The sequence below is a fragment of the Oncorhynchus clarkii genome, chromosome 6, assembly GCF_045791955.1.
Source record: "Oncorhynchus clarkii lewisi isolate Uvic-CL-2024 chromosome 6, UVic_Ocla_1.0, whole genome shotgun sequence".
In the NCBI taxonomy this organism is placed as follows: domain Eukaryota; kingdom Metazoa; phylum Chordata; class Actinopteri; order Salmoniformes; family Salmonidae; genus Oncorhynchus; species Oncorhynchus clarkii.
The window spans coordinates 49,569,130-49,594,513 of NC_092152.1; the positions used below are offsets into that span (position 1 = coordinate 49,569,130).

The 25,384-nt window shown below is 40.3% G+C and overlaps 2 protein-coding genes across 2 annotated transcripts in view; one reads left to right on the plus strand and one right to left on the minus strand.

The window, feature by feature from the left end:
• Positions 1 to 882: 882 nt before the first annotated feature.
• Positions 883 to 5,769, minus strand: LOC139411261 (spindlin-Z). The gene is made up of 6 exons (XM_071157317.1): positions 5,653 to 5,769; positions 4,344 to 4,549; positions 4,151 to 4,199; positions 3,769 to 4,019; positions 3,331 to 3,564; positions 883 to 2,705 (listed from the first exon to the last, which is right to left on the minus strand). The coding sequence occupies exons 2-6, from the start codon at positions 4,393 to 4,395 to the stop codon at positions 2,506 to 2,508; spliced, it is 786 nt and encodes a 261-aa protein (XP_071013418.1). The 5' UTR covers positions 4,396 to 4,549; positions 5,653 to 5,769; the 3' UTR covers positions 883 to 2,505.
• A 7,954-nt stretch (positions 5,770 to 13,723) lies between these two features.
• Positions 13,724 to 25,384, plus strand: part of LOC139411263 (hippocampus abundant transcript 1 protein-like) — a 29,831-nt gene continuing 18,170 nt past the window's right edge. Inside the window, exon 1 of the mRNA XM_071157322.1 lies at positions 13,724 to 13,938. Within this exon, the coding sequence (XP_071013423.1) occupies positions 13,906 to 13,938 (33 nt within the window). The 5' untranslated portion in view covers positions 13,724 to 13,905. The remainder of the gene's footprint in view (positions 13,939 to 25,384) is intronic.

Consider the following 25,384-nt stretch of genomic DNA (forward strand, 5'->3'; position numbering starts at 1 on the left):
ACTTGTTTTTATGCTCGTTCATAACCAAGCGGGAAGGGGGTAATTACAGTTGGGAAGTTGTAAATACCAGTTGGATGCATTCACATGCTCTGAACTCGTTGAGAAACGCTGATTGGCTAATGGCCAACAACCTAGTGTCAACCATAAACAAAAGTACAACTATCATGCTTGTAAATAAATTATGGTGCTAAAAAAAACGAAATAATAGATTGCTTTTCATAAATAAAGTTTTGTTGTAATTTCCATAGTAGGTGATGTCAGAGGTCAGCATGTGGGAGAAGTCAGTGCTCAGTGTTGGCAGATGAGTTTCCCACTAGTAATTACCAGTTGGAGGAGCGTTCAAGTGGTTTCCCCCCAGTCGTATGTGGTAAATACCACTTTCTCACTTTGTTATGAACGCAGTACTAGTGCCTAAGAAAACTCAAGTGAGACAAGATTAGGATCTGAACAACAAGAAACATGACATCCTTCCTCTCAGCCTTACCCTACGATGGCACACATAAAAGTGACAAGTGGCAGAACCGGATCTGAGGGCCTAGTTCCTTGACTATATTGTTTTCATTCATGATGTGCTAAAGTATTGATAAAGTAATCATCTAATAAATTATACAAGTTTGACAATATCTCGCAGCTAAATACACAGCAATCCTATAATTCATATTCTATATGTAATTCTATTGCTAAGTATTTCTCAGAGTTAGCATGACAGGGGGAATGGCTAGCTAGTATTTGTGTTTTGCAACACTCAATGTTATGAGAGCTTTTCCATGGACCCCATTTGGACTACTACACCCCGCTACACAAACAATCGACAATCTTCCAAGGTTATGTTAAAATTAAACCTAACATTCTTAAATAACATTAAAACATATGACATACTTGTTTTAATATTCAGAGTAGTCTTTAATTATAAAATGTCCTTACAGAATTATGTAACGTTAAAGTGTTTGTGCCAAATGACAAACTGTAACCATTTTCATTATTCAAAAATAATGCATTAGGTATATTAACTGAATGTAGAACACACAATGCCTTTAAGAACACATTTGACCTCTATATTGATGTATAAACAGGACTTCACTACTGTCCCTTAGCTAGATCTAAATTCTCTTCCATTTCAACTCAAAATATGTTAGTCCTATTTTGACATACAACCACTGTGACTGAATATGTACACACAAGCTCCATCCTTACATGCACACACATTTCTCCCAATCAAATAAGGCAAGCTCTTTGTTGATACATACAAAATAAGCCATGTTTTTGTGGAAAAAACAAAAACAAAAAACAGACAACTGATTTATTTAGAAATGTTACCCATTAAATGCTGTACAACATTGGCACCATTAGTTGGCACTCACTTAGCATTACCAGTCAACTGGTTTCTGTAATGCATGGTACAAAAACAACAAAATAAATGTCACAGTTTACATAAGCTCATAACCTTGAAAAGAACAAACTGACATGCAACTCACATCAACTTACATTTAGCTATAAACATGAAAACACAAGTCTGCTTTTCAGAAGTGGAACTGACATTGCACACAATACAGCACAACAGTAATGTAAAATGTTAAATGCCCTGATGCCTCCCACAGCCATATGATGATTTCCACACCTTGGAAATCATGAAGGGGCCATCAAGGATCTAGCATTTTGACCAAAGTATATCCAGGTGCACATGATTCAGAGACCTGTTGCAGACCTTCAAGATGTCTTATCAATAATACTACATTGAGGTTAGGCAGGAGCTGATCTTTGTACACAAGAGTGACTGTAGTAGCGGTAAGTAAACCTCCAGCAGCATCAGAAGAGCTGCATAGAACAACAGTGACATAGGCTTCAGTAACACAAGGTGAACAATTGAATCATGTGTTAACAATACAACAATTCTCTCGTAAACTAACCATGACATGGTTCTTTTTAGGTGAGAATTAGTTAAAATTCAAAATGCTGCAAGCAGGGTTCTAAGGTATGCAACTAAATATTTTGCTGTGCGACCTGGAGTTTTAATTTGGGAGCACTGTGCGAAATAATTATAATCCAATATATATATATTTTTAATAATTGCTGTAATGATAAAGTGTCACTGTAACATTGTTTCCAGAGTGCAGATTAGTTAGCGTCATGCTTGAACCATTAATACAGTGAAAACTAAAGTTAAAAAGATCTGACCCATATTACCAGCGCAATGATTTTTTTTCTTCCCGCATTTTACATTCATAAACCATGTTGCACATGGCGTCTGGCCCAATTGAACAGTGTAAATGTTCAGACATGCCGAAATCTGCAGAGGTCTCCCTTCTTTTAGAAAACAAAGTGAACTTGAAACAAAGTACACTAAAAGATTTTGCATTGGAAGCAGTGACACAGGAAACGACAAGTTCCACATTTGCAGCCTGTGAAGGAATTGTCCATTTTGAATGGAAATGTATGTTGTTTCAAAGAAAGCGTCAGAACATTTGCCAAGGTCTGTGGATCAATGATTTTCTCAATGCCTATGCCCTAAGACGTTTTTACTAAATCGTAGACGTAGATGTGAAAGTCGTCATCAAACTTGATGAAATAAACCGAGGGTTTGGCTTCAACCTGATGGATAACCATGCCAGTCCTTTTGCCGCCATCCTCTTTGGCATACTCCACTTGTTTGCCAACAAGGCTATCCACCACTTCTCCAGGCTCTCTCTCTGCTGGAGGCGAGTCATCTGCAAAAGCATAGAATAGCTTTAGTGAGATAATTGGTTGACTACATCTATGTAGTATGATTGTATCTACAGTAAAACAATTTAGAATGACATGTTTTTTAAAAGAGATAGAGACATTAAACAATGAGCACGGTTACATGCACACAATAATGTGATTATTGTGGATAGGTTAATATAATAGTTTGTTTAAAATGTTTACGTGCTAATAATCCCCTAATAATCCTGTTTACATGTACACATCTGAAATCAGGCTACTGATAGGCCTTTTGATAAGTGCAGAAAAATCGGCAATAAAAATATATTTGATTCTGTGTTCAGACAAAGTTTGTATGTGAAAACTATTTATAAGACGCATACTTTCAGAACTCACTTACACCACCCGAACACCGATTAAGCTGTTTACATGTCCTAATAATTCAAAAGATTGCTCAGAAAACTGTTCTGTGTATGCTTACTTCAATTTTGAGCTTATGCTGATTAAAATAAGCAGAGTAAGGTGTTTACATGACTATTGCATAGTCTGCCTGCTGCCATAATCAGTTTAATATCAAACTATTACTGTGCATGTAAATGTACTCAATGTCTACATTTTAAACACTGAAGATCATTTCTGATGGACTCTCACTTGAATCAGGCATTATCCGGAGATCCCCCTCTTTGTAGTCATCCAAGAGTTGGTACATGTACAAAACAGGGTCCTTTTCATAAGTGATGTAGAACCATGTGTTCATAATGGGAGCCTGTGCTAGCACCATGCCCCTCCACTCCTCCTTTGGTCCTTCATCTTGCTCAAACATGTGCTCCACTGCTTTACCTATCATGGTTTCTGCTAGCTGGGAATCGCTGACACGAGCTGGAGCTACAATACAGAGAGCACTTTCAAATGGACAGCTAATATGGCTATGAAAATACACATTTACTAATCTGTGATATAAGGTATGCATGATCAAACACACATCAAGCACATAAGTACATTGGTTATACCATACTGAACAGACATAAGTGTAATATGCTTTTTATGGCAGAGCAAAGCCGATTTTTGTCATGTCTTCACAACACATACCAACTCGGTCTGGTAAAACCTCCAGGCCTTGCACCCGCTCATCTTTGTGAAGCTCAAGTCCATAGATGCAGTCAAATCCATCATACTTGATTAGGTAAAGAGAGGGGTTAACAGGGACTTGGTCGAGAACTGTTCCTTTCCACTGGGAAACCTTGGAGTCTTCCTTCCACTGGTGTGTTATCCTGCAACCCACTATGTTTCGTCTGGGTTGGGCAATAGGCTTGCTTGGACCAACATTATTCTTTTGCTTCCTATAGAGATCCCAATTTGAGAGTCAAGGACAGCAATATGTAAATTAATGTCAAATCAATCTATGTAGTATCAGTTTGTAAGCCAACCTGCTTTTGGTCTTATGCTGTGTCTACACAATGAGAGAACTTACTTGTGGGAATTTTTCTTCTTCATCATATTTGCAGATACCCCAATATTCCCTAAAATGACAAAACAAACGTGTGCATGAAATCTCTCCAATCATATTTATATCTTAAAAATTACAGCCATATAGTGTAGCAGGCTATATGTAATGTGTAACGTTCCTGCTGCCTTCATGTACACAAGGCGAGAATGTGTCTCACCCCCATCAGCTCTGGGGCGCTGGCCTGGCCTCTTCCCAAATGGGGTCTTCATTGATATACATGTAGGTAAGCAGCCAGGCTGCCAGACTAGGGTGACAATGTCTCTACTAGATAATCAGGAGAAAGAAGGACAGTGTGCAGGTGGTGGCCCCAGGTGGGAGGATCACTCCCCTCCAGGGCAGGAACACTTAATGTGGCAGTTCAAACTGTTGAAAAATGAGCATGTGTTAAACATGGCAACATTATGATGAAGAATGACTTTGGGGTAGAAAATGTCATAACTAGCAAGTATCTCATTGCAAATGTAACTGTTATGAACCTATTCAGTCATGCTGACTCGTGTGCTATAGACCTGCCTTTTATACAATCATATATACCACCAGTAGCTGCCTAAAAACTATTGCAGAACAATATATCATTTTTTGTTGTTGCAGGGTGGCTTAGTCTTGCACACCATGTTCAACGAGTCATAATTACAGTAGAGACCAAGTAGGCCTACCAACACAGGTCAATCAGACTCGATTTACTATTAGTGGTCCATAGAGAAAGTAGGCCCATTTTGGCTCAATTTGTCACAATTCTGATGTCATTTCTACAACGTTAGGTGTAATAGAATAATGTATACTTAAGAAAATAGACAACATAGGCTGTATTTCCTGAAAATGTATAAACAATAGGGATTTACACCCCCCCCCCGATTTTTTTTTATCCAGACAGCAGAAATTATTTTTTAGTAGACTAGGATTAGACCCGCCCCCTTCAGACATGTTTTTTTCAAACATTACTTACCTACAGGTAACATTGAAATAACGTTCGTCTCATTGCCTCGAACTCACTGTTGTATACTTTTATTTAACAGAAATGGCAAGCAGTTCAAGCTAAGTAAAACTACTCAAGATGCTCTAGAGTGACCCAAGAAAGTATAGGATTGTCATTTTGTTTACAATGAATAAAGTCAAAGGGAGGAAATATGTTGCTTGACGTTGCATACATGTGCATCCTGAAGCACCGATTCGCTTGATTGTCAAATAGGCGGATTGACTGGATTTTAACTGAGGAGGTATGGTACCTCAATGTCAGCCATGTTGCACCAGTATATACAAACCCCCGCATCAAAACCAGCGCAAGCGAACAAAGGAGGGGAAGGTTTGGGTCTGTCTGACATGCATTTGAAATGCAAACAACAAAGCAGGTTTATACACAAATTGCTCATGCACATGCATACCTCCCAGTTAACTAGTGTAGTTAGTGGTCGTCTGAGTCCATGCATTTGATTACCAATCGAGTGATTAGTTTGAGGGTTGCTTACCCGATGAATTGTACATCTAAATTGATCCCATCTCGCTTTTCCTCTGGCTCCGTTTGCATTCAACCCAAATCCTATGGCCGAGTCCCACCTATCCCGCTTTCTACCAAATAGTGATCTGGAAATGTGGATGGGGACGCGGGAAGCTCGGTCTTCCTGCCAAATAGTGGGTTCCTCGACCGCAAATTGCGCATGCGCGGACAATACAACACCATTCGTAGAAGCCTACAAGTATTTGAAAACATCTGTATTTCTGTTTAATACACGCAACTGTGATTGGCTACCACTTGCAACTTTGTGATGAACATGAAATATGAATACAGGTACATGAATATAAACAAGTAAACAGTTATTACTTATTGTAGTACCGATATTGAAAAATACCACACTTTACTTTAGAATAATTGCTACATTACTTACTATAGAATTCGGTAATAAACTGTAGTATGGTATACTACACACTGTAGTACCCCTCGATTGTGTTACTTTAGAATGTTGTAGTATATTGTGGAATAATATACTACACACTGTAGTATCCCTCGATCATGTGTAGTACTTACTATAGAATGTTGTAGTATACTGTAGAATACTATAGTAAATACTACAGTATTATCTGAAAAAAAAACAATGTAGTAAATATTACAGTAATGTCCGCAAAAACACTACAGTCCACAAAAACACTACAATGAAACTATAGTAAATATTACAGTATTTAATTTGCATATACCCTGCCCATTCCCCCATATCACAATTTGTGCCACTCATAAGTGAGAAACCTATTTGCCAAGTACATACCATTTATTGTGTTCCCTACAGTTCTAGAAGGAAAATGGTCCCTTGAGAAGGCACAAACAAGAGGTATGTCAGGAGAAGTGCAGTGTTATCATAAGGAGCTGTATACTTGGAATACGGAGGAGGCAGAGGAGGTCAAAAAGAGCGAAGGAGGAAGAGGGTGAGCTTGAATCAGTTAAAAATGGCTTCTATAAAGAAGAATGTCAGAAAGTGTAAGCAGGGTGAGCTGTACGCCGGATCGAAGACAGGAGGAGGGCGAAGTATTGGAGGGTTAGGTCTGGTGAAGTTCTCGGAGCCCTAGGCACCAAGGGTCAGGATAAATACGAGTATGTGACAGTAGGAGTGACACTTTTGGAAAAAGTGGACCCTTGCCTTTTGGCTGATCCATTTGCAGTGGAATCGGCGAGGGTTACCAGAAGTGGTCTTGTGATAATTGTTTGTATTTCTGCAGGTCAGAGGGAGCAGGCGTTCCGGGTTAAATAAATGGGGACAAGCGATGTGAATTGTTTTGCTCTCAAGAAAAGGGAGCCATTGAAAGGAGTGATTACTGGGGTAGTGATAAATGTGAAAGTTGATCAACTGAAAGGGAAGATTCCCGGTGTTTGTGATGCTCGTTGTTTGGTGCGACGCAGACAGGGTGGCGTGAGTGGTGAAACAGAAGAGTCGTCTGCCTTGTTCAGGGGCAGAACGAGAGATTTTTACCTTGTCAGCTCAGGGATTCGATCTTGCAACCTTTCGGTTACTGGCCCAACGCTCTAACCAAATCAAATCAAATCAAAGTTTATTTGTCACGTGCGCCGAATACAACAGGTGTAGACGTTACAATGAAATGCTTACTTACAGGCTCTAACCATCAGCACAATTTCTTTAAAAAAGGTATTAGGTGAACAATAGTTCAGTAAAGAAATAAAAACAACATTAAAAAGACAGTGAAAAATAACAGTAGCGAGGCTATAACAGTAGCGAGGCTATATACAGGCACCGGTTAGTTGGGCTGATTTAGGTAGTATGTACATGAATGTATAGTTAAAGTGACTATGCATATATGATAAACAAAGAGTAGCAGCAGCGTAAAAGAGGGGTTGGGGGGGACACACAATGCAAAAAGCCCAGGTAGCAATTTGATACATTTTCAGGAGTCTTATGGCTTGGGGATAAAAACTGTTGAGAAGCCTTTTGTCCTAGACTTGGCACTCCTGTACCGCTTGCCATGCGATAGTAGAGAGAACAGTCTATGACTGGAGTGGCTGGGTTCTTTGACAATTTTTAGGGATTTCCTCTGACACCGCCTGGTGTAGCGGTGCTGGATGGCAGGCAGCTTAGCCCCAGTGGCCACCACTTGGCTACCTGCCGCCCCAAAGTTATAGAACAGATCAGAAGCTCTGAACTATCTAGTCAGACCTCAGTCTGACCTACCTACAGGATATGGAAAATTTGCTCTATTCGTTTTTCTCCCGTAGGTTTCCTGAAGGAGAAAGCTTCCACTTCTATGTCAAAGATAATAAAACAAAAACAATATAGTAAATACTACAGTAAAGTCTGCAAAAACACTGCAGTAAATAATAGTGTACTTCAAGCCGCAAAAACACATTTAATTACCATAGTGTATACTATAGTTATTTTACTACAGTCTTTATACTAAAGTTAACTGTACATACTACAGTATACTACAGTAAATACTACACAAAGTATTACAGTATTCACTGTAGTGTTTTTGCACTACAGTGAATACAACAGTAAAATCAGCAAAAACACTAAAGTGAATACTATAGTATTTATACAATAGTATACTGTAGTATACCTTCCCCCAAATGACAGTGTATAATGTAGCGACCTGAGTACAACACAACAACCTAGTTGGACTGTTGGACTGACAGTTGTAAGGACTGTAAAGCGAATTCCCCAAGACATTCAGGCCACTTGGTGTATTGGTGTATGTTGGACTGACAGTCGCAGGGGCTGAGTTAAGAGTTATGTTCTGGCTACTCTGCTATATATTTTCAAAGTCAACAAAGATTTTCTAAATGTAATATTGTAGGCCTCTCATTTCCACTACAAGACATTAGATGGCATATGCACATTTTGAAATCAATTATTTGAACCAATGAGGAAGATCCCAATGCCCCAGGGCAGTGATTGGGGACTCTGCCCTGTGTAGGATGCCGTCTCTCGGATGGGACGTTAAATGGGTGTCCTGACTCTCTGAGGTCATTAAAGATCCCATGGCACTTATCGTAAGAGTAGGGGTGTTAACCCCGGTGTCCTGACTAAATTCCCAATCTGGCCCTCAAACCATTCACTGTCACCTAATAATCCCCAGTTTACAATTGGCTCATTCATCCCCCTCCTCTCCCCTGTAACTATTCCCCAGGTCATTGCTGTAAATGAGAATGTGTTCTCAGTCAACTTACCTGGTAAAATAACGGAGATTTAAAAAAAAATATTATTATTATTATTTTTTTTTTAAATAAAGAAAGCTGCTGTAAAAGTAGCTGCTGTCAGTTTTTTTTTGTTGTCATTATGCTACCAAGTGTCATCTTTGGAAAATCTAATTTCCGTTGCGTTCATGATGGAAGCGGGGGCAAGAGGAAGAAGAATGTCATACCTCTGATACCTCTGAGGCCAGCAAGAATATGCAAGACCAAGCAAGAATAAGGCCGTGACCTCAACGATTTCTCTTCAAAATAAAAGTCCTGCAAAGAAGATGGTAAAAAAGAATACAAACGTTCGAAATTCGTAACATTTTATTAGGAAATGTTAGAAGACTAAGATTGTTGTTTAACAATATTTTAAAAAATGAATATAGCATTGACAATATTTTTTACAGAATTAGAAGTAATGATTACTAGATCGTTATTATGGTAGCAACAGTCATCCAAATAACAAAACATTATTTATAATGCAACTGTTTTTTAAATTTTATTTTTATTTTTTATTTTACCCCTTTTTTCTCCCCAATTTCGTGGTATCCAATTGTTGTAGTAGCTACTATCTTGTCTCATTGCTACAACTCCCGTACGGGCTCGGGAGAGACGAAGGCTGAATGTCATGCGTCCTCCGATACACAACCCAACCAGCCGTACTGCTTCTTAACACAGCGCGCATCCAACCCGGAAGCCAGCCGCACCAATGTGTCGGAGGCTATACCGTGCACCTGGCAACCTTGGCTAGCGCGCACTGCGCCCGGCCCGCCACAGGAGTCGCTGGTGCGCGATGAGACAAGGAGATCCCTACCGAGCAATCCCTCCCTAACCCGGACGACGCTAGGCCAATTGTGCTTCGCCCCACGGACCTCCCGGTCGCGGCCGGTTACGACAGAGCCTGGGCGCGAACCCAGCGCCCTTAACCACTGCGCCACCCGGGAGGCCCATAATGCAACTCTTAATGATAATATTAATATCAATATTAATAATAATATTAATATTATAATAATCAACTTTAGAAAACACATTTAAATCCCATTGTTATTTAGTCCATTAGTATTGCATGATGTTCAGTATGCTTTTAAATTTGCACCGTACATAATTGCCTGTACATTGTATCGCAGTAAAATGGGGTCCATTCTTCTCAGGAGCACTTTTACTTTCCAAAAGGGCCAGAGTTGCTGTTCATTTTGCGGCCCTTAAAGTAACAGTCCAGCGAAAATCTCACTTTTAAAAAAAGTTAATCATCTGTTAACTCATACCCAAATAATGATGTTGACTCATCATGATAATTAGCGTTGAAAAAGGTAATCCATTGTTCTCTAATTCCCTAATTTCTGAATCACGCCTGTAATGTCAGTAGCTATAGTGAACTATGCATGCTTCAGAGGAAGGGGGAGGGGCAGGTAGCCTACACACACACACACACACACACACACACACACACACACACACACACACACACACACGGGCAAATAATTTTTCTCTGCCAGGAGTACCCCTGAAGTACCCCCTCATGTACATTGTACTAGTAGGCCTATGGTCTCATGAGTCTTCTCAAGTACCTCCTGTGGATAGGCCAAGTACCCACAGGGGTCCTAGTACCCCTGGTTGGGAATCATTGACGTATAGCACCGCCCACCGGGTGAAATGGCTTGAAAAGAGTGGGCACATTCGAGCAGATTGACCAATGTTGATCACTGCCTTTCAATGTGTGTTGCATTATGGGTATAAAAATTGTCTGACTTGCGCTACATTCCCTCGGGGGAATCCCTGTTGAAACCGGATGTAGTTTGATTGCCATCTTAAGTGGAGGTCCAATTCACAAATGTTGCCCTCTCGTTCCCTCGATTTAGTTCTAGGGAGCGAGTTAAGAACTTTGATCTCTTGTGGGGTTGATATGACCCACAATTCAATGCCAATTGTAGTCACTTGTCAAGCTCTGGTGACTCTGAAGTGTGAAATTTAATCAACACGGCTGCTTTTTCGGCATGTCAGACAAAATGATGATGCTAGCGTGCTAAAATATATATATTTACAAGTAGATGACATTGATTTTAGCATTGGCAAAGTGGCTTAGTCTCGTAGTGAAGAGCCTGTAAAATGTAGCTAGCTTCATGAACATATTTTTGGGAATTCTGAAATGTTATTGGAATAAATGACCAAACTGTAAAACTAGCTAGCCAGCTATGGGTAACTGTAGCTAGTTTCCTGACAGGAGTGCTAGCTAGCTACATTAGCTTGCTAAGTACATTAATAGCTTTAGGTTGGTTGTTTTTAGCTCAACTTCAAGATTTCTACCAAGAATGCTGCCTCTCCGATCATCACTCTCCCTCGCATGGGCAAGAGACATTTAAGGTACACTTGGATGTGACGATGTAAAACGTCATTCAAGGGCTGAGGGTTTAGGGCTGAGGGTTTAGGGCAAGGGCTGTCTACTTTGAGTTTGGACTGCAGCCATTGTTGCCCGTATGACCTTTATAACAAGCATGTGATCAAAGGTCATGAACTTTCGACAGCAGTTGACTGCTTGAAGTCGGAACCAAAGCATTGTGGGAGACAACCTTTTTATGTTTGTTTTTTTAAACGCGAAAGGCACTACAAGCTCATAAATGGTTGATTTTACCACCTATCATTGGTTATTATCAATGCATGTTTAGTGTTTTGGGTCTATGACTATTTAGAGCTTAAATACATATTTATCCTTACAATCTAAATACATTGGCCTACATATGCTGCAAATTTCTAACATAAATAAATACAATATCCAGTTTGCAACAACATAGCTAATGTATTTATCTAGATGTTACTGTAATGTTTTGTCACATGTTATAGCCTACACTTTGTCTTGTCTGTAAAATTGTTCCCCAAACAAATTCAAATTTGTTGATCGTTTATTTTATGTGAATAAAATGTAATACATATTGTAGGATATATGTGTTATTGTAGTGGATTTCTACACTGGGGATTTCTACAAATGCAATTTTGGAGAATTAATCTGTGTCTGGGGAACCGTCCCTTAATGAGCAAGTACCCCAGACACCAGTTGTGGAGTCAATACCAAGCGTTTTTGACTGCTTAGCATATTGCTTGGAATATTGTTTACCCAGTAACTTATGTGAACTGATGTACATGTATTGTCTAATACCTTTCTGCACAGTGAGTGTTTTGTCCTTCATATGATTGAATCAAATTCTGTTCTTTACATGCTTACTGACAAAAGCAACAACAGTTGAGAATTAAAGAAATACACTGCAGGCTGTAGTGATGCTGACATGCAATCAATTACCATACAGTAAGAATCTTTGTGGACTGCATTTAATCACATCTATTACAATTCCATGTTGCACAATCACAAATAATAATGAGGAAGGTACAAGGGCATGAAGTAATGGCAAACAACAGAGCATAGCCCATAGGCTGCAAAACACCTATATGTTCTCGTTCTAGTAGCCTATGTACTAACTACCAGGTTATATTTTGAGAAACCATCACAAAAATACAAAACAAGTCTTGTGAATGTTAGAAAGAGCTTGGACTGGTATTTCATTTCCTTATCATCAGGATATCAATTCCTTGGAACATGTTGATAATGTTCTGCTTTGTGTAGGAAAGGGGAATTTTCGATACCATCAACTTCATCGGCAATAACAAAGACGAATGCCAATGTGTGCCATTTTCGTCTGTCCTAGAAACAGCAGAAGTTGTCCGACTTGCTATCGGGCAGATGTACCTCCCTCCACTTTACTCGTTGACTTCCGTCTACCGTCGGCTACTTTCGTCTTACCACTCAAACGTGTGTCCGTTATTTTGAAGGATTCCAAAAATCTTTGACCCAGACGTGCTTAGTTATTCTTGTCTGCTTCTCAAGGTCGTCACTAGATAGCACAGCCACTGTCACAAACCTCACCTTTTTCTACAATTTATATTTTTAAAACCGTAACTACACTGCTAACCTAATGCCCAACCCTAACCTTAAATTAAGATCAAAAAGTTCATTTTTGTTTTCATAAATTTTTACGGAATATCCAATGTTTACTTTGTAGCTGTGCTAGCTGATGGAATCTGCTTCACACAGCCGAATCAGGGACGGAAGAGGAAGCGAGACATCCCACTCCCTAAGCTTTTGTGCTGAACCCATTAAGTGTTTTCAGATGCCAAGCTTATGGCCATGTTGCATCAGTGTGTAGGAGGGAGATTCTGAGATGTGATAAGTGTGCAGTAGGGCATGGGACAAAGGAATGTGTAGTATTGGTGGGAAAAACGGTGTCAATTGTGGTGGTGTCCATGTTGCTGGGGATCAGAAGTGCCTGGTGCGAGAGAGTCAGGTTGAGGTTGCCAGGGTCAGAGTAGAACAGAAGGTGTTGTATGCTGAGAAAGCGAAGAGAGTAGAGGATGATGGATCAAGGGTGAGTAGTAGCCCTAGGCCAATACAGAGTGATAGGAATGTGTGCTTTAAGGTTGGCTTCTTAGCATTCATTGCCAACTGTACTGCAGAAATTGAATGTAAATCAGAGAAAATAGATGTTTTAGTGGCAGCTGCAGAGAAGTACTTAGGTGTATGGGGTTTTACTGCAGAAGGGTTACAAGGTGTGTTGAACGAAAGAGGCCTGTCCTCCCAGGCAGTAGGCCTGGTGTAGAACCAGTTAAGGTCAAGGTAGTGAAATGGGGTGATACCTTGTTTTTTTGTAGTATTGGTATATACAGTAGGTGTAGGGTTAGTTGGTAGTGTATTATTTTTGTATCACAAAATGTAACGTGATCGACCATACACGACCGCACAGTAGGTGAACTCATGCGCAAACAAAATGTGCGAACGCCACATAATACCAAAGAAGAAGAACGTCATGACGTAAATTCAGAATCTGACAGAAAAACTCACAACAGTTTACTCAGTCCGGGTAATAGTCATAATCATCAAGACAAACTGGAAGAGACGGATGTATCTAAGAATATTACACAGCATGGACTTTATGTAAATACCGTTACAGCAAGATGTGAATTGACCCAGGAGAAAATACCGACTGAGACCAAAGACGACATGTTGGTTCGAAACATGAGAGATGGGACCCCTGTAAGTGAAAATAACGTTACCCACGTTTGGACATCCTTCAAAAATATTTAGCTAGCTACTGTAGTTAGCTAGTAACGCGTTAGGTATGGCTATGCCGGAAGTGTCAATAACGTTATTTAGTCCATCTTGTTGCTACCAGTCAGTCGAAGTTAGCATGTTATTAACTAGCTACTAGCTAGTACGTTAGCCTACTAGCTAACGTTAGCTATCTCTTCTGTTTTCGCTAGATAATATCTCTGCCATTTTGACAATCGTATTTTCACGAGGTTTTTGTGTCCATATAGCTACGTATTTTCACATGATTCGATACATACACGTTAGATAGCTTTGTCGCTACATTTTGCGAACTCGTTAGCAATAAAGTTTGTTGTTGCTCTTGAATTCCAATCTGATATGATTAGCTAGGCGAGGGTCGGGGTCATATGAACAGGGTACACATGACAGTAAGTGGCTATATCTACCACAATAACATACAGCTGGGTGCCCTAAAATGTCTTTATCCAACATAACATTGTAGTAAAGCAACATTTTTGGTCTGGAACCATGCATGTAACGTTAGCGAACTAGCAAATCCCATTACTTGGCTTTATAATTTTTTTAGACTGATAGGACAGCTGAAAATACAACATTTTTGGTTATGGAAAATATATTTCACAGGTGTTTAGGTGTTACAATGATATTCTACACTATACTTGCTTGTTTTGTCACATAAAAAAATAAATAGGCGAACTATTCGAACTTTAGCAACAAGGAAATGGCAACGCGATTTCTGCATAGTGCATTTTTTATTGATACAATCAAGATGTTTTGGGGCACTGGCCTACACATAATACCCCATAATGTCAAAGTGGGATGATCTTTTTCGAAAATGTTACAAATTAATAAAAAATTACATTGAATATCCCTTTGGGCATGGTAAAGTTAATAATTACACATTGGATGTTGTGTCAATAACAATACAACCAGTCACTACAAAGATACAGGCATCCTTCCTAACGCAGTTTCCAGAGAGGACATGAAGCCAATGGTGACTTTAAAACAGTTAGAGTTTAATGGCTGTGATGGGAGAACACTGAGGATGGCTCAACAACACTGTAGTTACTCCACAATAGTGATTAACACCGGGATCCCGGGACCACTCTTCACATTTCCTGGAAAAATGTAATGACAAGATTGCAAAATTGTCCCCCAATGTCACACTAACGCAATTCCAAAAAATACACAACATGCGCAGCAGCAGATTGGCCAAAAGTAAAATGGCACATTATCCAAACAGGTTGTTGCATCAAAGCCTTCAGACTAGCGTATTTCCTTCACACGAAGATGCAATAATTTCAAAGCGCACGCATAATTGACACTGCCGGACTGCACACGAGAACCGAATGCAGTTTAGAGTTCTCATCAGAACTGAAAATTAGATCGTGGTCCGACCCATGCCCGGTGAGTTGAAGCCCGAGCCCCAGTCCGACATCACAGAAATTAACCCGAAAAAAGCTAGATTTCTAGAAGACAGCAGGCTATTTTGATTGTGTGTTAGAATAAAGTAGACTAATGCAATTGAAGATATGTATCAAATTCTTGCTTATACTGAAACTCCCAAAGTCATATCCAACCGTTAACTAATTTAAAGCAATAGTCGTGTGTGGTCACCTAGATTATAATTTCAGCACCATTTTGATTGGGACAGCACCATTGCATTGCTTTCAGACAAGCGTGGGGGACATGTATAGATAAATCAATCCAAGTCAGTTTTTTGTTTTCACTAAATCTCCGTTTGAATATTTGGTAACAGACTGGAGAAATGTTAGCTAAATTAAGTTGAGCGCTAATATTTGCTCAGATATTAGTAGAGCAGAATCTTTTGCTAGCACATTATACATGTCTGCTTGGTCTTAACTCGTTTGGTTAATTCATCTCTGGCTGGACAAGTGGAAGTGGTAGCTCATTTATTCGTTTACTCATCTATCTACTGATCAGAAACATTTAGCATAATGTAAATCAAGTGTATTATTTATCTATTGACTCATGTATTAGCCTTATATAGCCTTATATAAAGCCTAGGCTGTTTTCCCACTGAATCCCGGTGAAAGAGTAGGCAAAAACACATCTGCCACGCCGATCCTTAACACTGGGTCCCCTCAGGGGTATGTACTTTGTCCCCTCCTGTATTCCCTGTTCACCCATGACTGGGTGGCCTAACACTACTCCTACACCATCATTTAAGTTTGCTGACGACACAACCCTGATCACCGACAGCGATGAGATGTGGGAGATGTGTGGTGCCAGGACAACAACCTTTCCCTCAATGTGAGCAAGACAAAGGAGCTGATCGTGGACTACAGGAAAAGGTGTGCTGAACAGGCCCCCATTAACATCGACGGGGCTGTAGTGGAGCGGGTCGAGAGTTTCAAGTTCCTTGGTGTCCACATCACCAGCGAACTATCATGGTCCAAACATACCAAGACCGTTGTGAAGAGGGCACGACAAAACCTTTTCCCCCTCAGGAGACTGAGAAAAGATTTGGCATGGGTCCCCAGAGCCTCAATAGGTTCTATTGCTGCTCCATCGAGAGCATCCTGACCGATTGCATCACCGCCTGGTATGGTAACTGTCCGGCATCTGACCATAAGGCGCTACAAGGGTAGTGTGATCGGCCCAGTTACATCACTGTGGCCAAGCTTCCTGCCATCCAGGACCTACTATATAATAGGGGGTGTCAGAGGAAAGCCCATAAAATTGTCAGACTCCAGTCACCCAAGTTATACTGTTTTCTCTGCTACCGCACGGCAAGCTGTACCAGAGCGCCAAGTCTAGGACCAAAAGGTTCCTCAACAGCTTCTATCTCCAAGCCATTAGACTGCTGAATAGTTCATAAAACTGCCACCGGACAATTTATATTGACTCCCCCTTTTTGTATACTGCTGCTACTCGCTGTTTGTTTGTTACCTGTGCATAGTCACTTCACCCCCACCTACATATACAGATTACCTCAACTAGCCTGTACCCCCGCACACTGACTCGGTACTGGTGCCCCCTGTATATGTGTTACTTTTTATTATAACTTTTTATTTTAGCCTACTTGGTAAATATTTTCTTCTTCTTGTTCTGCACTGTTGGTTGAGGGCTTGAAGTAAGCATTTCATGGTAAAGTCTACACTTGTTGTATTCGGCGAATGTGGCAAATAAAGTTTGATTTGATTTTGAAACCCAGAATCGCATGAAAATTCCTAACTTTATTTTGTAATCCATAGGTTGCATTATCAAAGCACGTCTCACCTAGTCATGTCAAAATACCGTTATAACATTTACCCCGCTGTCTCTTGTTGCGGCCCATATGAGAGCTTCGGTAGAGAATGTGTGATCAACAGACTGAATGAGAGTAGGTATGGATAGTTTGTTTACAGAGTTGGTCCCTGTTAAGATACCTTGATATTTAAACTATTTCCTCTCTTCATCTCCCTGTTTTATTCATGAGCTGATCTGTTTAATCAACAACTCAATTTAGCCAAATAGGGGATATTCTGTCATTTGTTGGGAGGTTATCTAGCAAGCTTAGCAACGTTAGTAATTTGACGTTTGTTTGACTGTCGTTACAAAATGTGTATGATTCAAAAACGCTATAGCCTACTCTGGGTGCATTCTGTGCATCCTGAGCACACTCTGTGGAGTTAGCCTAGGCCTACTGCTTAATTGCGCTGAATTAATTGAGGAACATGATAACACTTGGAATTTATGAACCGCCTGTTTCACAATTGTCGATGAAAGTTACTTTATCATTAGTAAATATCAGTTTCACTTGCTGTGAAATCTTAACATAGTGGTGTAGCCGGCAATGTGTCACGCACCGACAATGTAATTTTTGGAGATCCCTGTCATAGTGACCGTATCTTGGTTTTAAACACTTTTAAATGGGCACTTCCAATTTTTGCTGTATTTCCCGGGACACTAACCTAACTGACAGAGTGAAAAGAAGGAAGCCTGTACAGAATAAAAATATGCCAAAACATGCATCCTGTTTGCAGCTAAATGGCTCTAAATTAATACAGCAAAAAATGTGGCAAAGCAATTTAACATTTTGATCTGAATTCAAAGTGTTACTTTTGGGGTAAATCCAATACAGTACATTACTGACTACCACTCCACATATTTTCAAGCATTGTGGTGGCTGCAGCATGTTATGGGTATGGTTGTAATCGATAAGAACTGTGGAGTTTTTCAAGACAAAAAAATAATGGGAATAGAGCTAAGCACAGGCAAAATCATAGAGGAAAACTTTGTGGAGTCTGCTTTCCACCAGACACTGGGAGATGCATTCACCTTTTAGCAGGACAATAACCTAAAACACAAGGCCAAATATACACTGGAGTTGTGCATTCGGAAAGTATTCAGACCCCTTCTCCTTTTACACATGTTATGCCTTATTTTAAAATAGCTTAAATACACATTTCCCCTATTAAATCTACTCACAATACCCCATAATGAAAAAGCAAAAACAGGTTTTTAGACATTTTTGCAAATGTATAAAAAAAAATGAAACAGAAATACCTTATTTACGTAGGTATTCAGACCTTTTGCTATGAGCCTCGAAATTGTGCCTAGGTGCAACCTGTTTCCATTGATCATCCTTCATGTTTCCACAACTTGTTTAGAGTCCACCTGGGGTAAATTCAATTGATTGGATATGGTCCCACAGTTGACAATTCAAATGAATGGCCTCCATCATTCTTAAATGGAAGAAGTTTAGAACCACCAAGACTCTTCTTAGAGCTGGCCACCCGGCCAAACTGAGCAATCAGGAGGAGAAGGGCCTTGGTCAGGCAGGTGGCCAAGAAACCCGATGGTCACTAACAGAGCTCCAGAATTCCTTGTCTGAAGGAAACCTGGCACCATACCTACGGTAAAGCGTGGTGGCAGCATCATGCTGTGGGGATGTTTTTCAGCAGCAGAGACTGGGAGACTAGTCAGGATCGAAGAAAAGATGAACGGTGCAAAATACAGAGAGATTCTTGATTAAAAACCTGCTCAGGACCTCATACTGGGGTTGAAGGTTCACCTTCCAACAGGACAATGACCCTAAGCACACAGCCAAGACAACGCATGAATGTCCTTGAATGGCCCAGACAGAGCCCGGACATGAACCCGATCCAACATCTCTGGAGTGACCTGAAAATAGCTGTGCAGCGACGCTCTCCATCCAACTTGAGTCTGCAGAGAAGAACGGAAGAAACTCCCCAAATACAGATGTGCCAAGCTTGTAGTGCCATACCGACAAAGAATTGATGCTGTAATCGCTGCCAAAGGTGCTTCAACAAAGTACTGAGTAAAGGGAATGAATACTTATGTAAATGTTTTTATTTGCAATAAATTTGCAAAAATTTCTGTGTTTTTGCTTCGTCATTATGGGATATTGTGAATGGACCAGGGGAGGACCTTCCTCAGTGAATTTCATAAAAATTATGAAACATTTTTAGATAACGATGCTAAATATATTCACGTCACCAAATAATTTATTAAAACACACTGTTTTGCAATGGAGGTCTACAGTAGCCTTAACAGCACTCTGTAGGGTAACACCATGTTGTAGCCAGAGGACAGATAGTTTCCATCCTCCTCTGGGTACATTGACTTCAATAAAAAACCTAGGAGGCTCGTTGTTCTCATCCACTTCCATTCGGGCTGGGCGATACTGTATATCGGATTAATTTGATTTAATTCAAATTCGTTTTTGAGTGATATTACAAATGTCTGTAGGTTTTGTTGTTCTTTTTTATGAGCGCTTACGTCCACTTGCTCCAATGTTGTATTTTTGGTCTCGTCTCCTTCACTCACTGGGGCGGCAGGTAGTCTAGTGGTTAGAGCATTGGACTAGTAACCGAAAGGTTGCAAGATCGACTCCCCGAGCTGACAAGGTAAAAATCTGTCGTTTTGCTCCTGAACAAGGCAGTTAACCCACTGTTCCTAGGCTGTCATTGAAAATAAGAATTTGTTCTTAACTGACTTGCCTAGTTAAATTAAGATAAAATAAAACTCCTGTGCTGTGTGCACCTTCCCATTTACATCAGAGATCTGTATATAATGACGAAAGGCACATCTCCGCCCTAACAATGGGAGTCATTGTCTCAAATGCGGGAAGGCAGGCGTCAAGCTTAGGTACAAAATAAGCCCACACTCTAAGCCTCTTCCCCTGCCTCTCACACCAAAGTTGAGAGTTCACATCTTCCTCTTTCACCAGGGTTGCCATGTTCACGTTTTTCCTGCCAAATTGGGATATGTTCAAAATGTATTGGTTGCAGGTTTTTGGGCTACTTCTAAGTTGCACTGCGGCCGCCATTTGTGTGTGTGTGTGTGTGTGTGTGTTGAGAGAGCATGCAGCTTAGTCCACTATTGGCTGAGTCATGTGAGTGAGAGGAGACAAAGCAGCACACATGCTCGGCAACTTTTTACCAGTTGTATGTAGACTATTTAACTTGTCATTATGCGCAAGTGGAAACTTGAAATGGAAGTTATGGAACTCCCTCGCTTGCTTCTGTTATGGGGAAAAGTCCTCAATAAATATATTTTTATCTGTTGGCCATCAAGTAGCCTAACTGGAGCTGACAAACATATTGAATAAATAGCCTATAACTTCAGTGTATTCTAGTTGTAGCCTTGTGTTATGCAATTATTAATGGCCACATTTAGTTAATCAAATTGGAAGTTATCAAAGCTGTATCGCAATTGCCAGTCAGTGGTTAGAATGCATTAGATTGATGGTAACAGACAGTCAGTCAGATTTAGGCCCCAGGTAAAAAAAAAAAAAAGTGATGATAATAATAATAATAAAAAACACTGGCTGTTGACAAGCATATTCCATTCATAAACATATTATTAATATTTAATTCAGTGATTGAAATTATGACCCCATTCTCAGTAGCCTATTCCAGCAGGCTATTGGGAAACACAAGCACTTCTTATCTCGAAATCGCCAAACTATTCATGTTCAAATAAATTAGTCTGTAACTTTGAACTAAGCAAGCTGCTAAATCGTTCAGATGACATCTTGCCTACGTTTGGCCTACATCTTTAGTCTGTAGTAGCCTATCTAAGCAAACCATGGCAAAGTTTAAGTACAATCGTAAACCCAGATTTTAGTTGGTAGCCTATGCCTATTGAAATGACAGGTCAGTCTCGCAAATGGGCCATTTATAACTGTTTGTAGTCTTAATAGCTGGCACATAATAACGGCACAATGGCCAGAAATTTGCCTAACATTTTAAATGTAGTTCATCGAAGTGTTTCTTGCTCAGAGATTGAGATCCTCTGTCCATCTTTTATCACTCAAACTCCCCTGTTAGATTTATCTATAGTTATGCTCATGCGCAAAAGGGATTTACTTATAATTATAAACCGGGTTCGAGCCCTGAATGCTGTTTGGTTGGCATATCAGACCATATACCATGGGAATGACACAATTACTTTTACGTTGGTAACCAGTTTATAATAGCAATAAGGCACCCTGCGGTATACAGTGCCTTGCGAAAGTATTCGGCCCCCTTGAACTTTGCGACCTTTTGCCACATTTCAGGCTTCAAACATAAATATAAAACTGTATTTTTTTGTGAAGAATCAACAACAAGTGGGACACAATCATGAAGTGGAACGACATTTATTGGATATTTCAAACTTTTTTAACAAATCAAAAACTGAAAAAATGGACGTGCAAAATTATTCAGCCCCCTTAAGTTAATGCTTTGTAGCGCCACCTTTTGCTGCGATTACAGCTGTAAGTCGCTTGGGGTATGTCTCTATCAGTTTTGCACATCGAGAGACTGACATTTTTTCCCATTCCTCCTTGCAAAACAGCTCGAGCTCAGTGAGGTTGGATGGAGAGCATTTGTGAACAGCAGTTTTCAGTTCTTTCCACAGATTCTCGATTGGATTCAGGTCTGGACTTTGACTTGGCCATTCTAACACCTGGATATGTTTATTTTTGAACCATTCCATTGTAGATTTTGCTTTATGTTTTGGATCATTGTCTTGTTGGAAGACAAATCTCCGTCCCAGTCTCAGGTCTTTTGCAGACTCCATCAGGTTTTCTTCCAGAATGGTCCTGTATTTGGCTCCATCCATCTTCCCATCAATTTTAACCATCTTCCCTGTCCCTGCTGAAGAAAAACAGGCCCAAACCATGATGCTGCCACCACCATGTTTGACAGTGGGGATGGTGTGTTCAGCTGTGTTGCTTTTACGCCAAACATAATGTTTTGCATTGTTGCCAAAAAGTTCAATTTTGGTTTCATCTGACCAGGGCACCTTCTTCCACATGTTTGGTGTGTCTCCCAGGTGGCTTGTGGCAAACTTTAAACAACACTTTTTATGGATATCTTTAAGAAATGGCTTTCTTCTTGCCACTCTTCCATAAAGGCCAGATTTGTGCAATATACGACTGATTGTTGTCCTATGGACAGAGTCTCCCACCTCAGCTGTAGATCTCTGCAGTTCATCCAGAGTGATCATGGGCCTCTTGGCTGCATCTCTGATCAGTCTTCTCCTTGTATGAGCTGAAAGTTTAGAGGGACAGCCTCTGACGGACCTCTGAGACTATCACAGTGCAGGTGCATTTATCACAGTGCAGGTGCACTTGATTACACACAGGTGGATTGTATTTATCATCATTAGTCATTTAGGTCAACATTGGATCATTCAGAAATCCTCACTGAACCTCTGGAGAGAGTTTGCTGCACTGAAAGTAAAGGGGCTGAATAATTTTGCACGCCCAATTTTTCAGTTTTTGATTTGTTAAAAAAGTTTGAAATATCCAATAAATGTCGTTCCACTTCATGATTGTGTCCCACTTGTTGTTGATTCTTCACAAAAAAATACAGTTTTATATCTTTATGTTTGAAGCCTGAAATGTGGCAAAAGGTCGCAAAGTTCAAGGGGGCCGAATACTTTCGCAAGGCACTGTATGGCCAATATACAGTACCATGGCTAACGGCTCTATCCAGTCGGCTTGTTTGTGCCTTATTGCTTAATCATAGCAGTCAAACAAGTTCAATCGAAATCCATTGATGGAAAATTCTGGCGATGTTAAGTGCAAATTATTTTCTCTTGCGACAATCAACTTAGCTTATTAAGTCAAGTCATAATTTGCAAGGCCACTTGATTTCAACATCTGAACGAAGTGGAAAGGCTAACATGCTTTTCAAGCAGTTGGAGACACACAGAAGGGTGTGTTTAACAATTCAACTGTTCAACCTTGTTAGCTAGCTAATAGATCCAAATAGGCTGAACTTGAAATATAAAGATTAGCTGGCTAATCACTAGCAGGTGGGTTTGACAGATTTTTGATGAGACCTGTGTTCATTTTTAATAGCCTAATGCATGTTACAAGAAGTTTGTCATTTTTAGTGAATGTGCATTATGCATGGTTCTAGTTACATTAACAAAATAATTGAATTTTTGTGGATAGACTTGAAAGCCAGATCAGTGATTTTTTTTTTTTTTTTGCCCCAAAAAAGCAGGTTAAACTATTTTAAGAAAATAATTAAATTATTAGTGGGTCTTATGGTTGTGGAAGGCTTATATTTAGCCTAGTTATAACTTCACAAGCCCTGAATTCATTGGATTATTGCTGACTGTTTGAAATGCAGTGTATTTGACCTTTTAATTGTAGAACAACACTTATTTAGAGAACATAAAAACCATCAAGATATATATTGTGAATCTCCCATAAGTTTGAAAAAAAATCTGTATGATTTTTAGGCCATGTTGCCCAGCCTTACCTTCCATAGACTTACACAGTAATTATGACATCACCCAGATGATGTCCTCCAACCTATCAGAGCTCTTGCAGCATGAACTGACATGTTGTCCACCCAATCAAAGGTTCAGAGAATGAATCTAGTACTGAAAGCTTAAGCTACAGCTAGCTATCACTGCAATGGATGAAATTTGGTTGAGTAGTTTACTCAGAGAAAGTCAATAGTTGAACAGTTTTGAACAAATTTGTTCAAAAATGAAAGAAGCGAGAGAGAGAGCTATATTTTGTATTTTTGTCACTTAGCTTGCGAAGGCTGTTAGCTAATTTAGCATACTCAAGCAGACTGGGATCTTATGTTAGCTAGCTGGCTATGGCTATCCAACACTAGAACTCTTCCAAGTCAAGGTTTTATAAATGTATTGCCACCGGGGCCCGCCAGTGTAACTGCTAAAATGCTTGCTGACTACACTGTACTGCATGATTGTAGCGGGTTTACTAACACGTTAGTTCTAGTAGATATGTTCACTAAGATGTTAACTAACATGGTGACAACGATGTAGTCAGTGTATAGTGGTTATAACATTAACATTTGACTTGATAACTTTTCTTTACCTGGTTACACACAGCTGATGTCCACAAGCGAAGGGAAAAGATGAGAGTAGGAGGAGAGCGCGTAGATGCGAGAAGGAATTATACAACGATCAAAGGGACCATACCTGTTTGTAGCTACTATGAAAGTGAACTGTGTTTGCGTGTGATCAGGGGTTTATTAATTCCGCCGACTCTGTTGAAAAACGTTTCTTAAACGGAAGCAAGCAGAATGAAACAAGGGTAAACATACCTGAACTTGTTTGTAACTGTTGGCCTAATGATTACACCCTACATCAGCTAGATGCAGGCAAGAGTGTGAAGGTGATGTTGAGTGTGTTAGTGCCTGTCACCTTGATTACTCAAATTTCTCTCGACCTGTGCACCTACGTTTTAAACTTTTATTTAGGTCTGTCCCCGACTAAAAAAAATATTAGTTGCCCAAGAGTCGTCTGTTCTTTCCACAAATAGATTCATACAATTTTTTAAATGTATTTTTCCATATCGACATCCTATGTGTTTTAACCTCTCTGGTACAAGTGGGATGCTAGCGTCCCACCTCAACAACAGCCAGTGGAATTGCAAGGCGCCAAATTCAAAACAGAATCCCATAATTAAAATTCCTCAAACATACAAGTATTTTACACCATTTTAAAGATAAACTTCTTGTAAATCCAGCCACAGTGTCCCATTTCAAATAGGCTTTACAGCGAAAGCACACCAACCGTGGTCTAGGGCACTGCATCGCAGTGCTAGCTGTGCCACCAGAGACTGGGTTCGCGCCCAGGCTCTGACGCAGCCGGCCGCGACTGGAAGGTCTGTGGGGCGATGCACAATTGGCCTAGCGTCGTCCGGGTTAGGGATGGTTTGGCCGGTAAGGATATCCTTGTCTCATCGCGCACCAGCAACTCCTGTGGCGGGCCGGGCGCAGTGCGTGCTAACCAAGGTCGCCAGGTGTTTCCTCCGACACATTGGTGCGGCTGGCTTCCGGGTTGGATGCGCGCTGTGTTAAGAAGCAGTGCGGCTTGGTTGGGTTGTGTTTCGGAGGACGCATGACTTTAGGCCTTCGTCTCTCCCGAGCCCATACGGGAGTTGTAGCAATGAGACAAGATAGTA

Bases quoted from the DNA above. Each gene is read 5' to 3' on its own strand.
- LOC139411261 (XM_071157317.1), bottom strand. From the start codon at position 4,395: ATGAAGACCCCATTTGGGAAGAGGCCAGGCCAGCGCCCCAGAGCTGAT. The intron at 4,200-4,343 runs GTGAGACACATT...TTGTCATTTTAG, and splicing joins GCGCCCCAGAGCTGATGGGG to GGAATATTGGGGTATCTGCA. The intron at 2,706-3,330 runs GTGAGAGTCCAT...ATGCTTTTGCAG, and splicing joins CCGGATAATGCCTGATTCAA to ATGACTCGCCTCCAGCAGAG.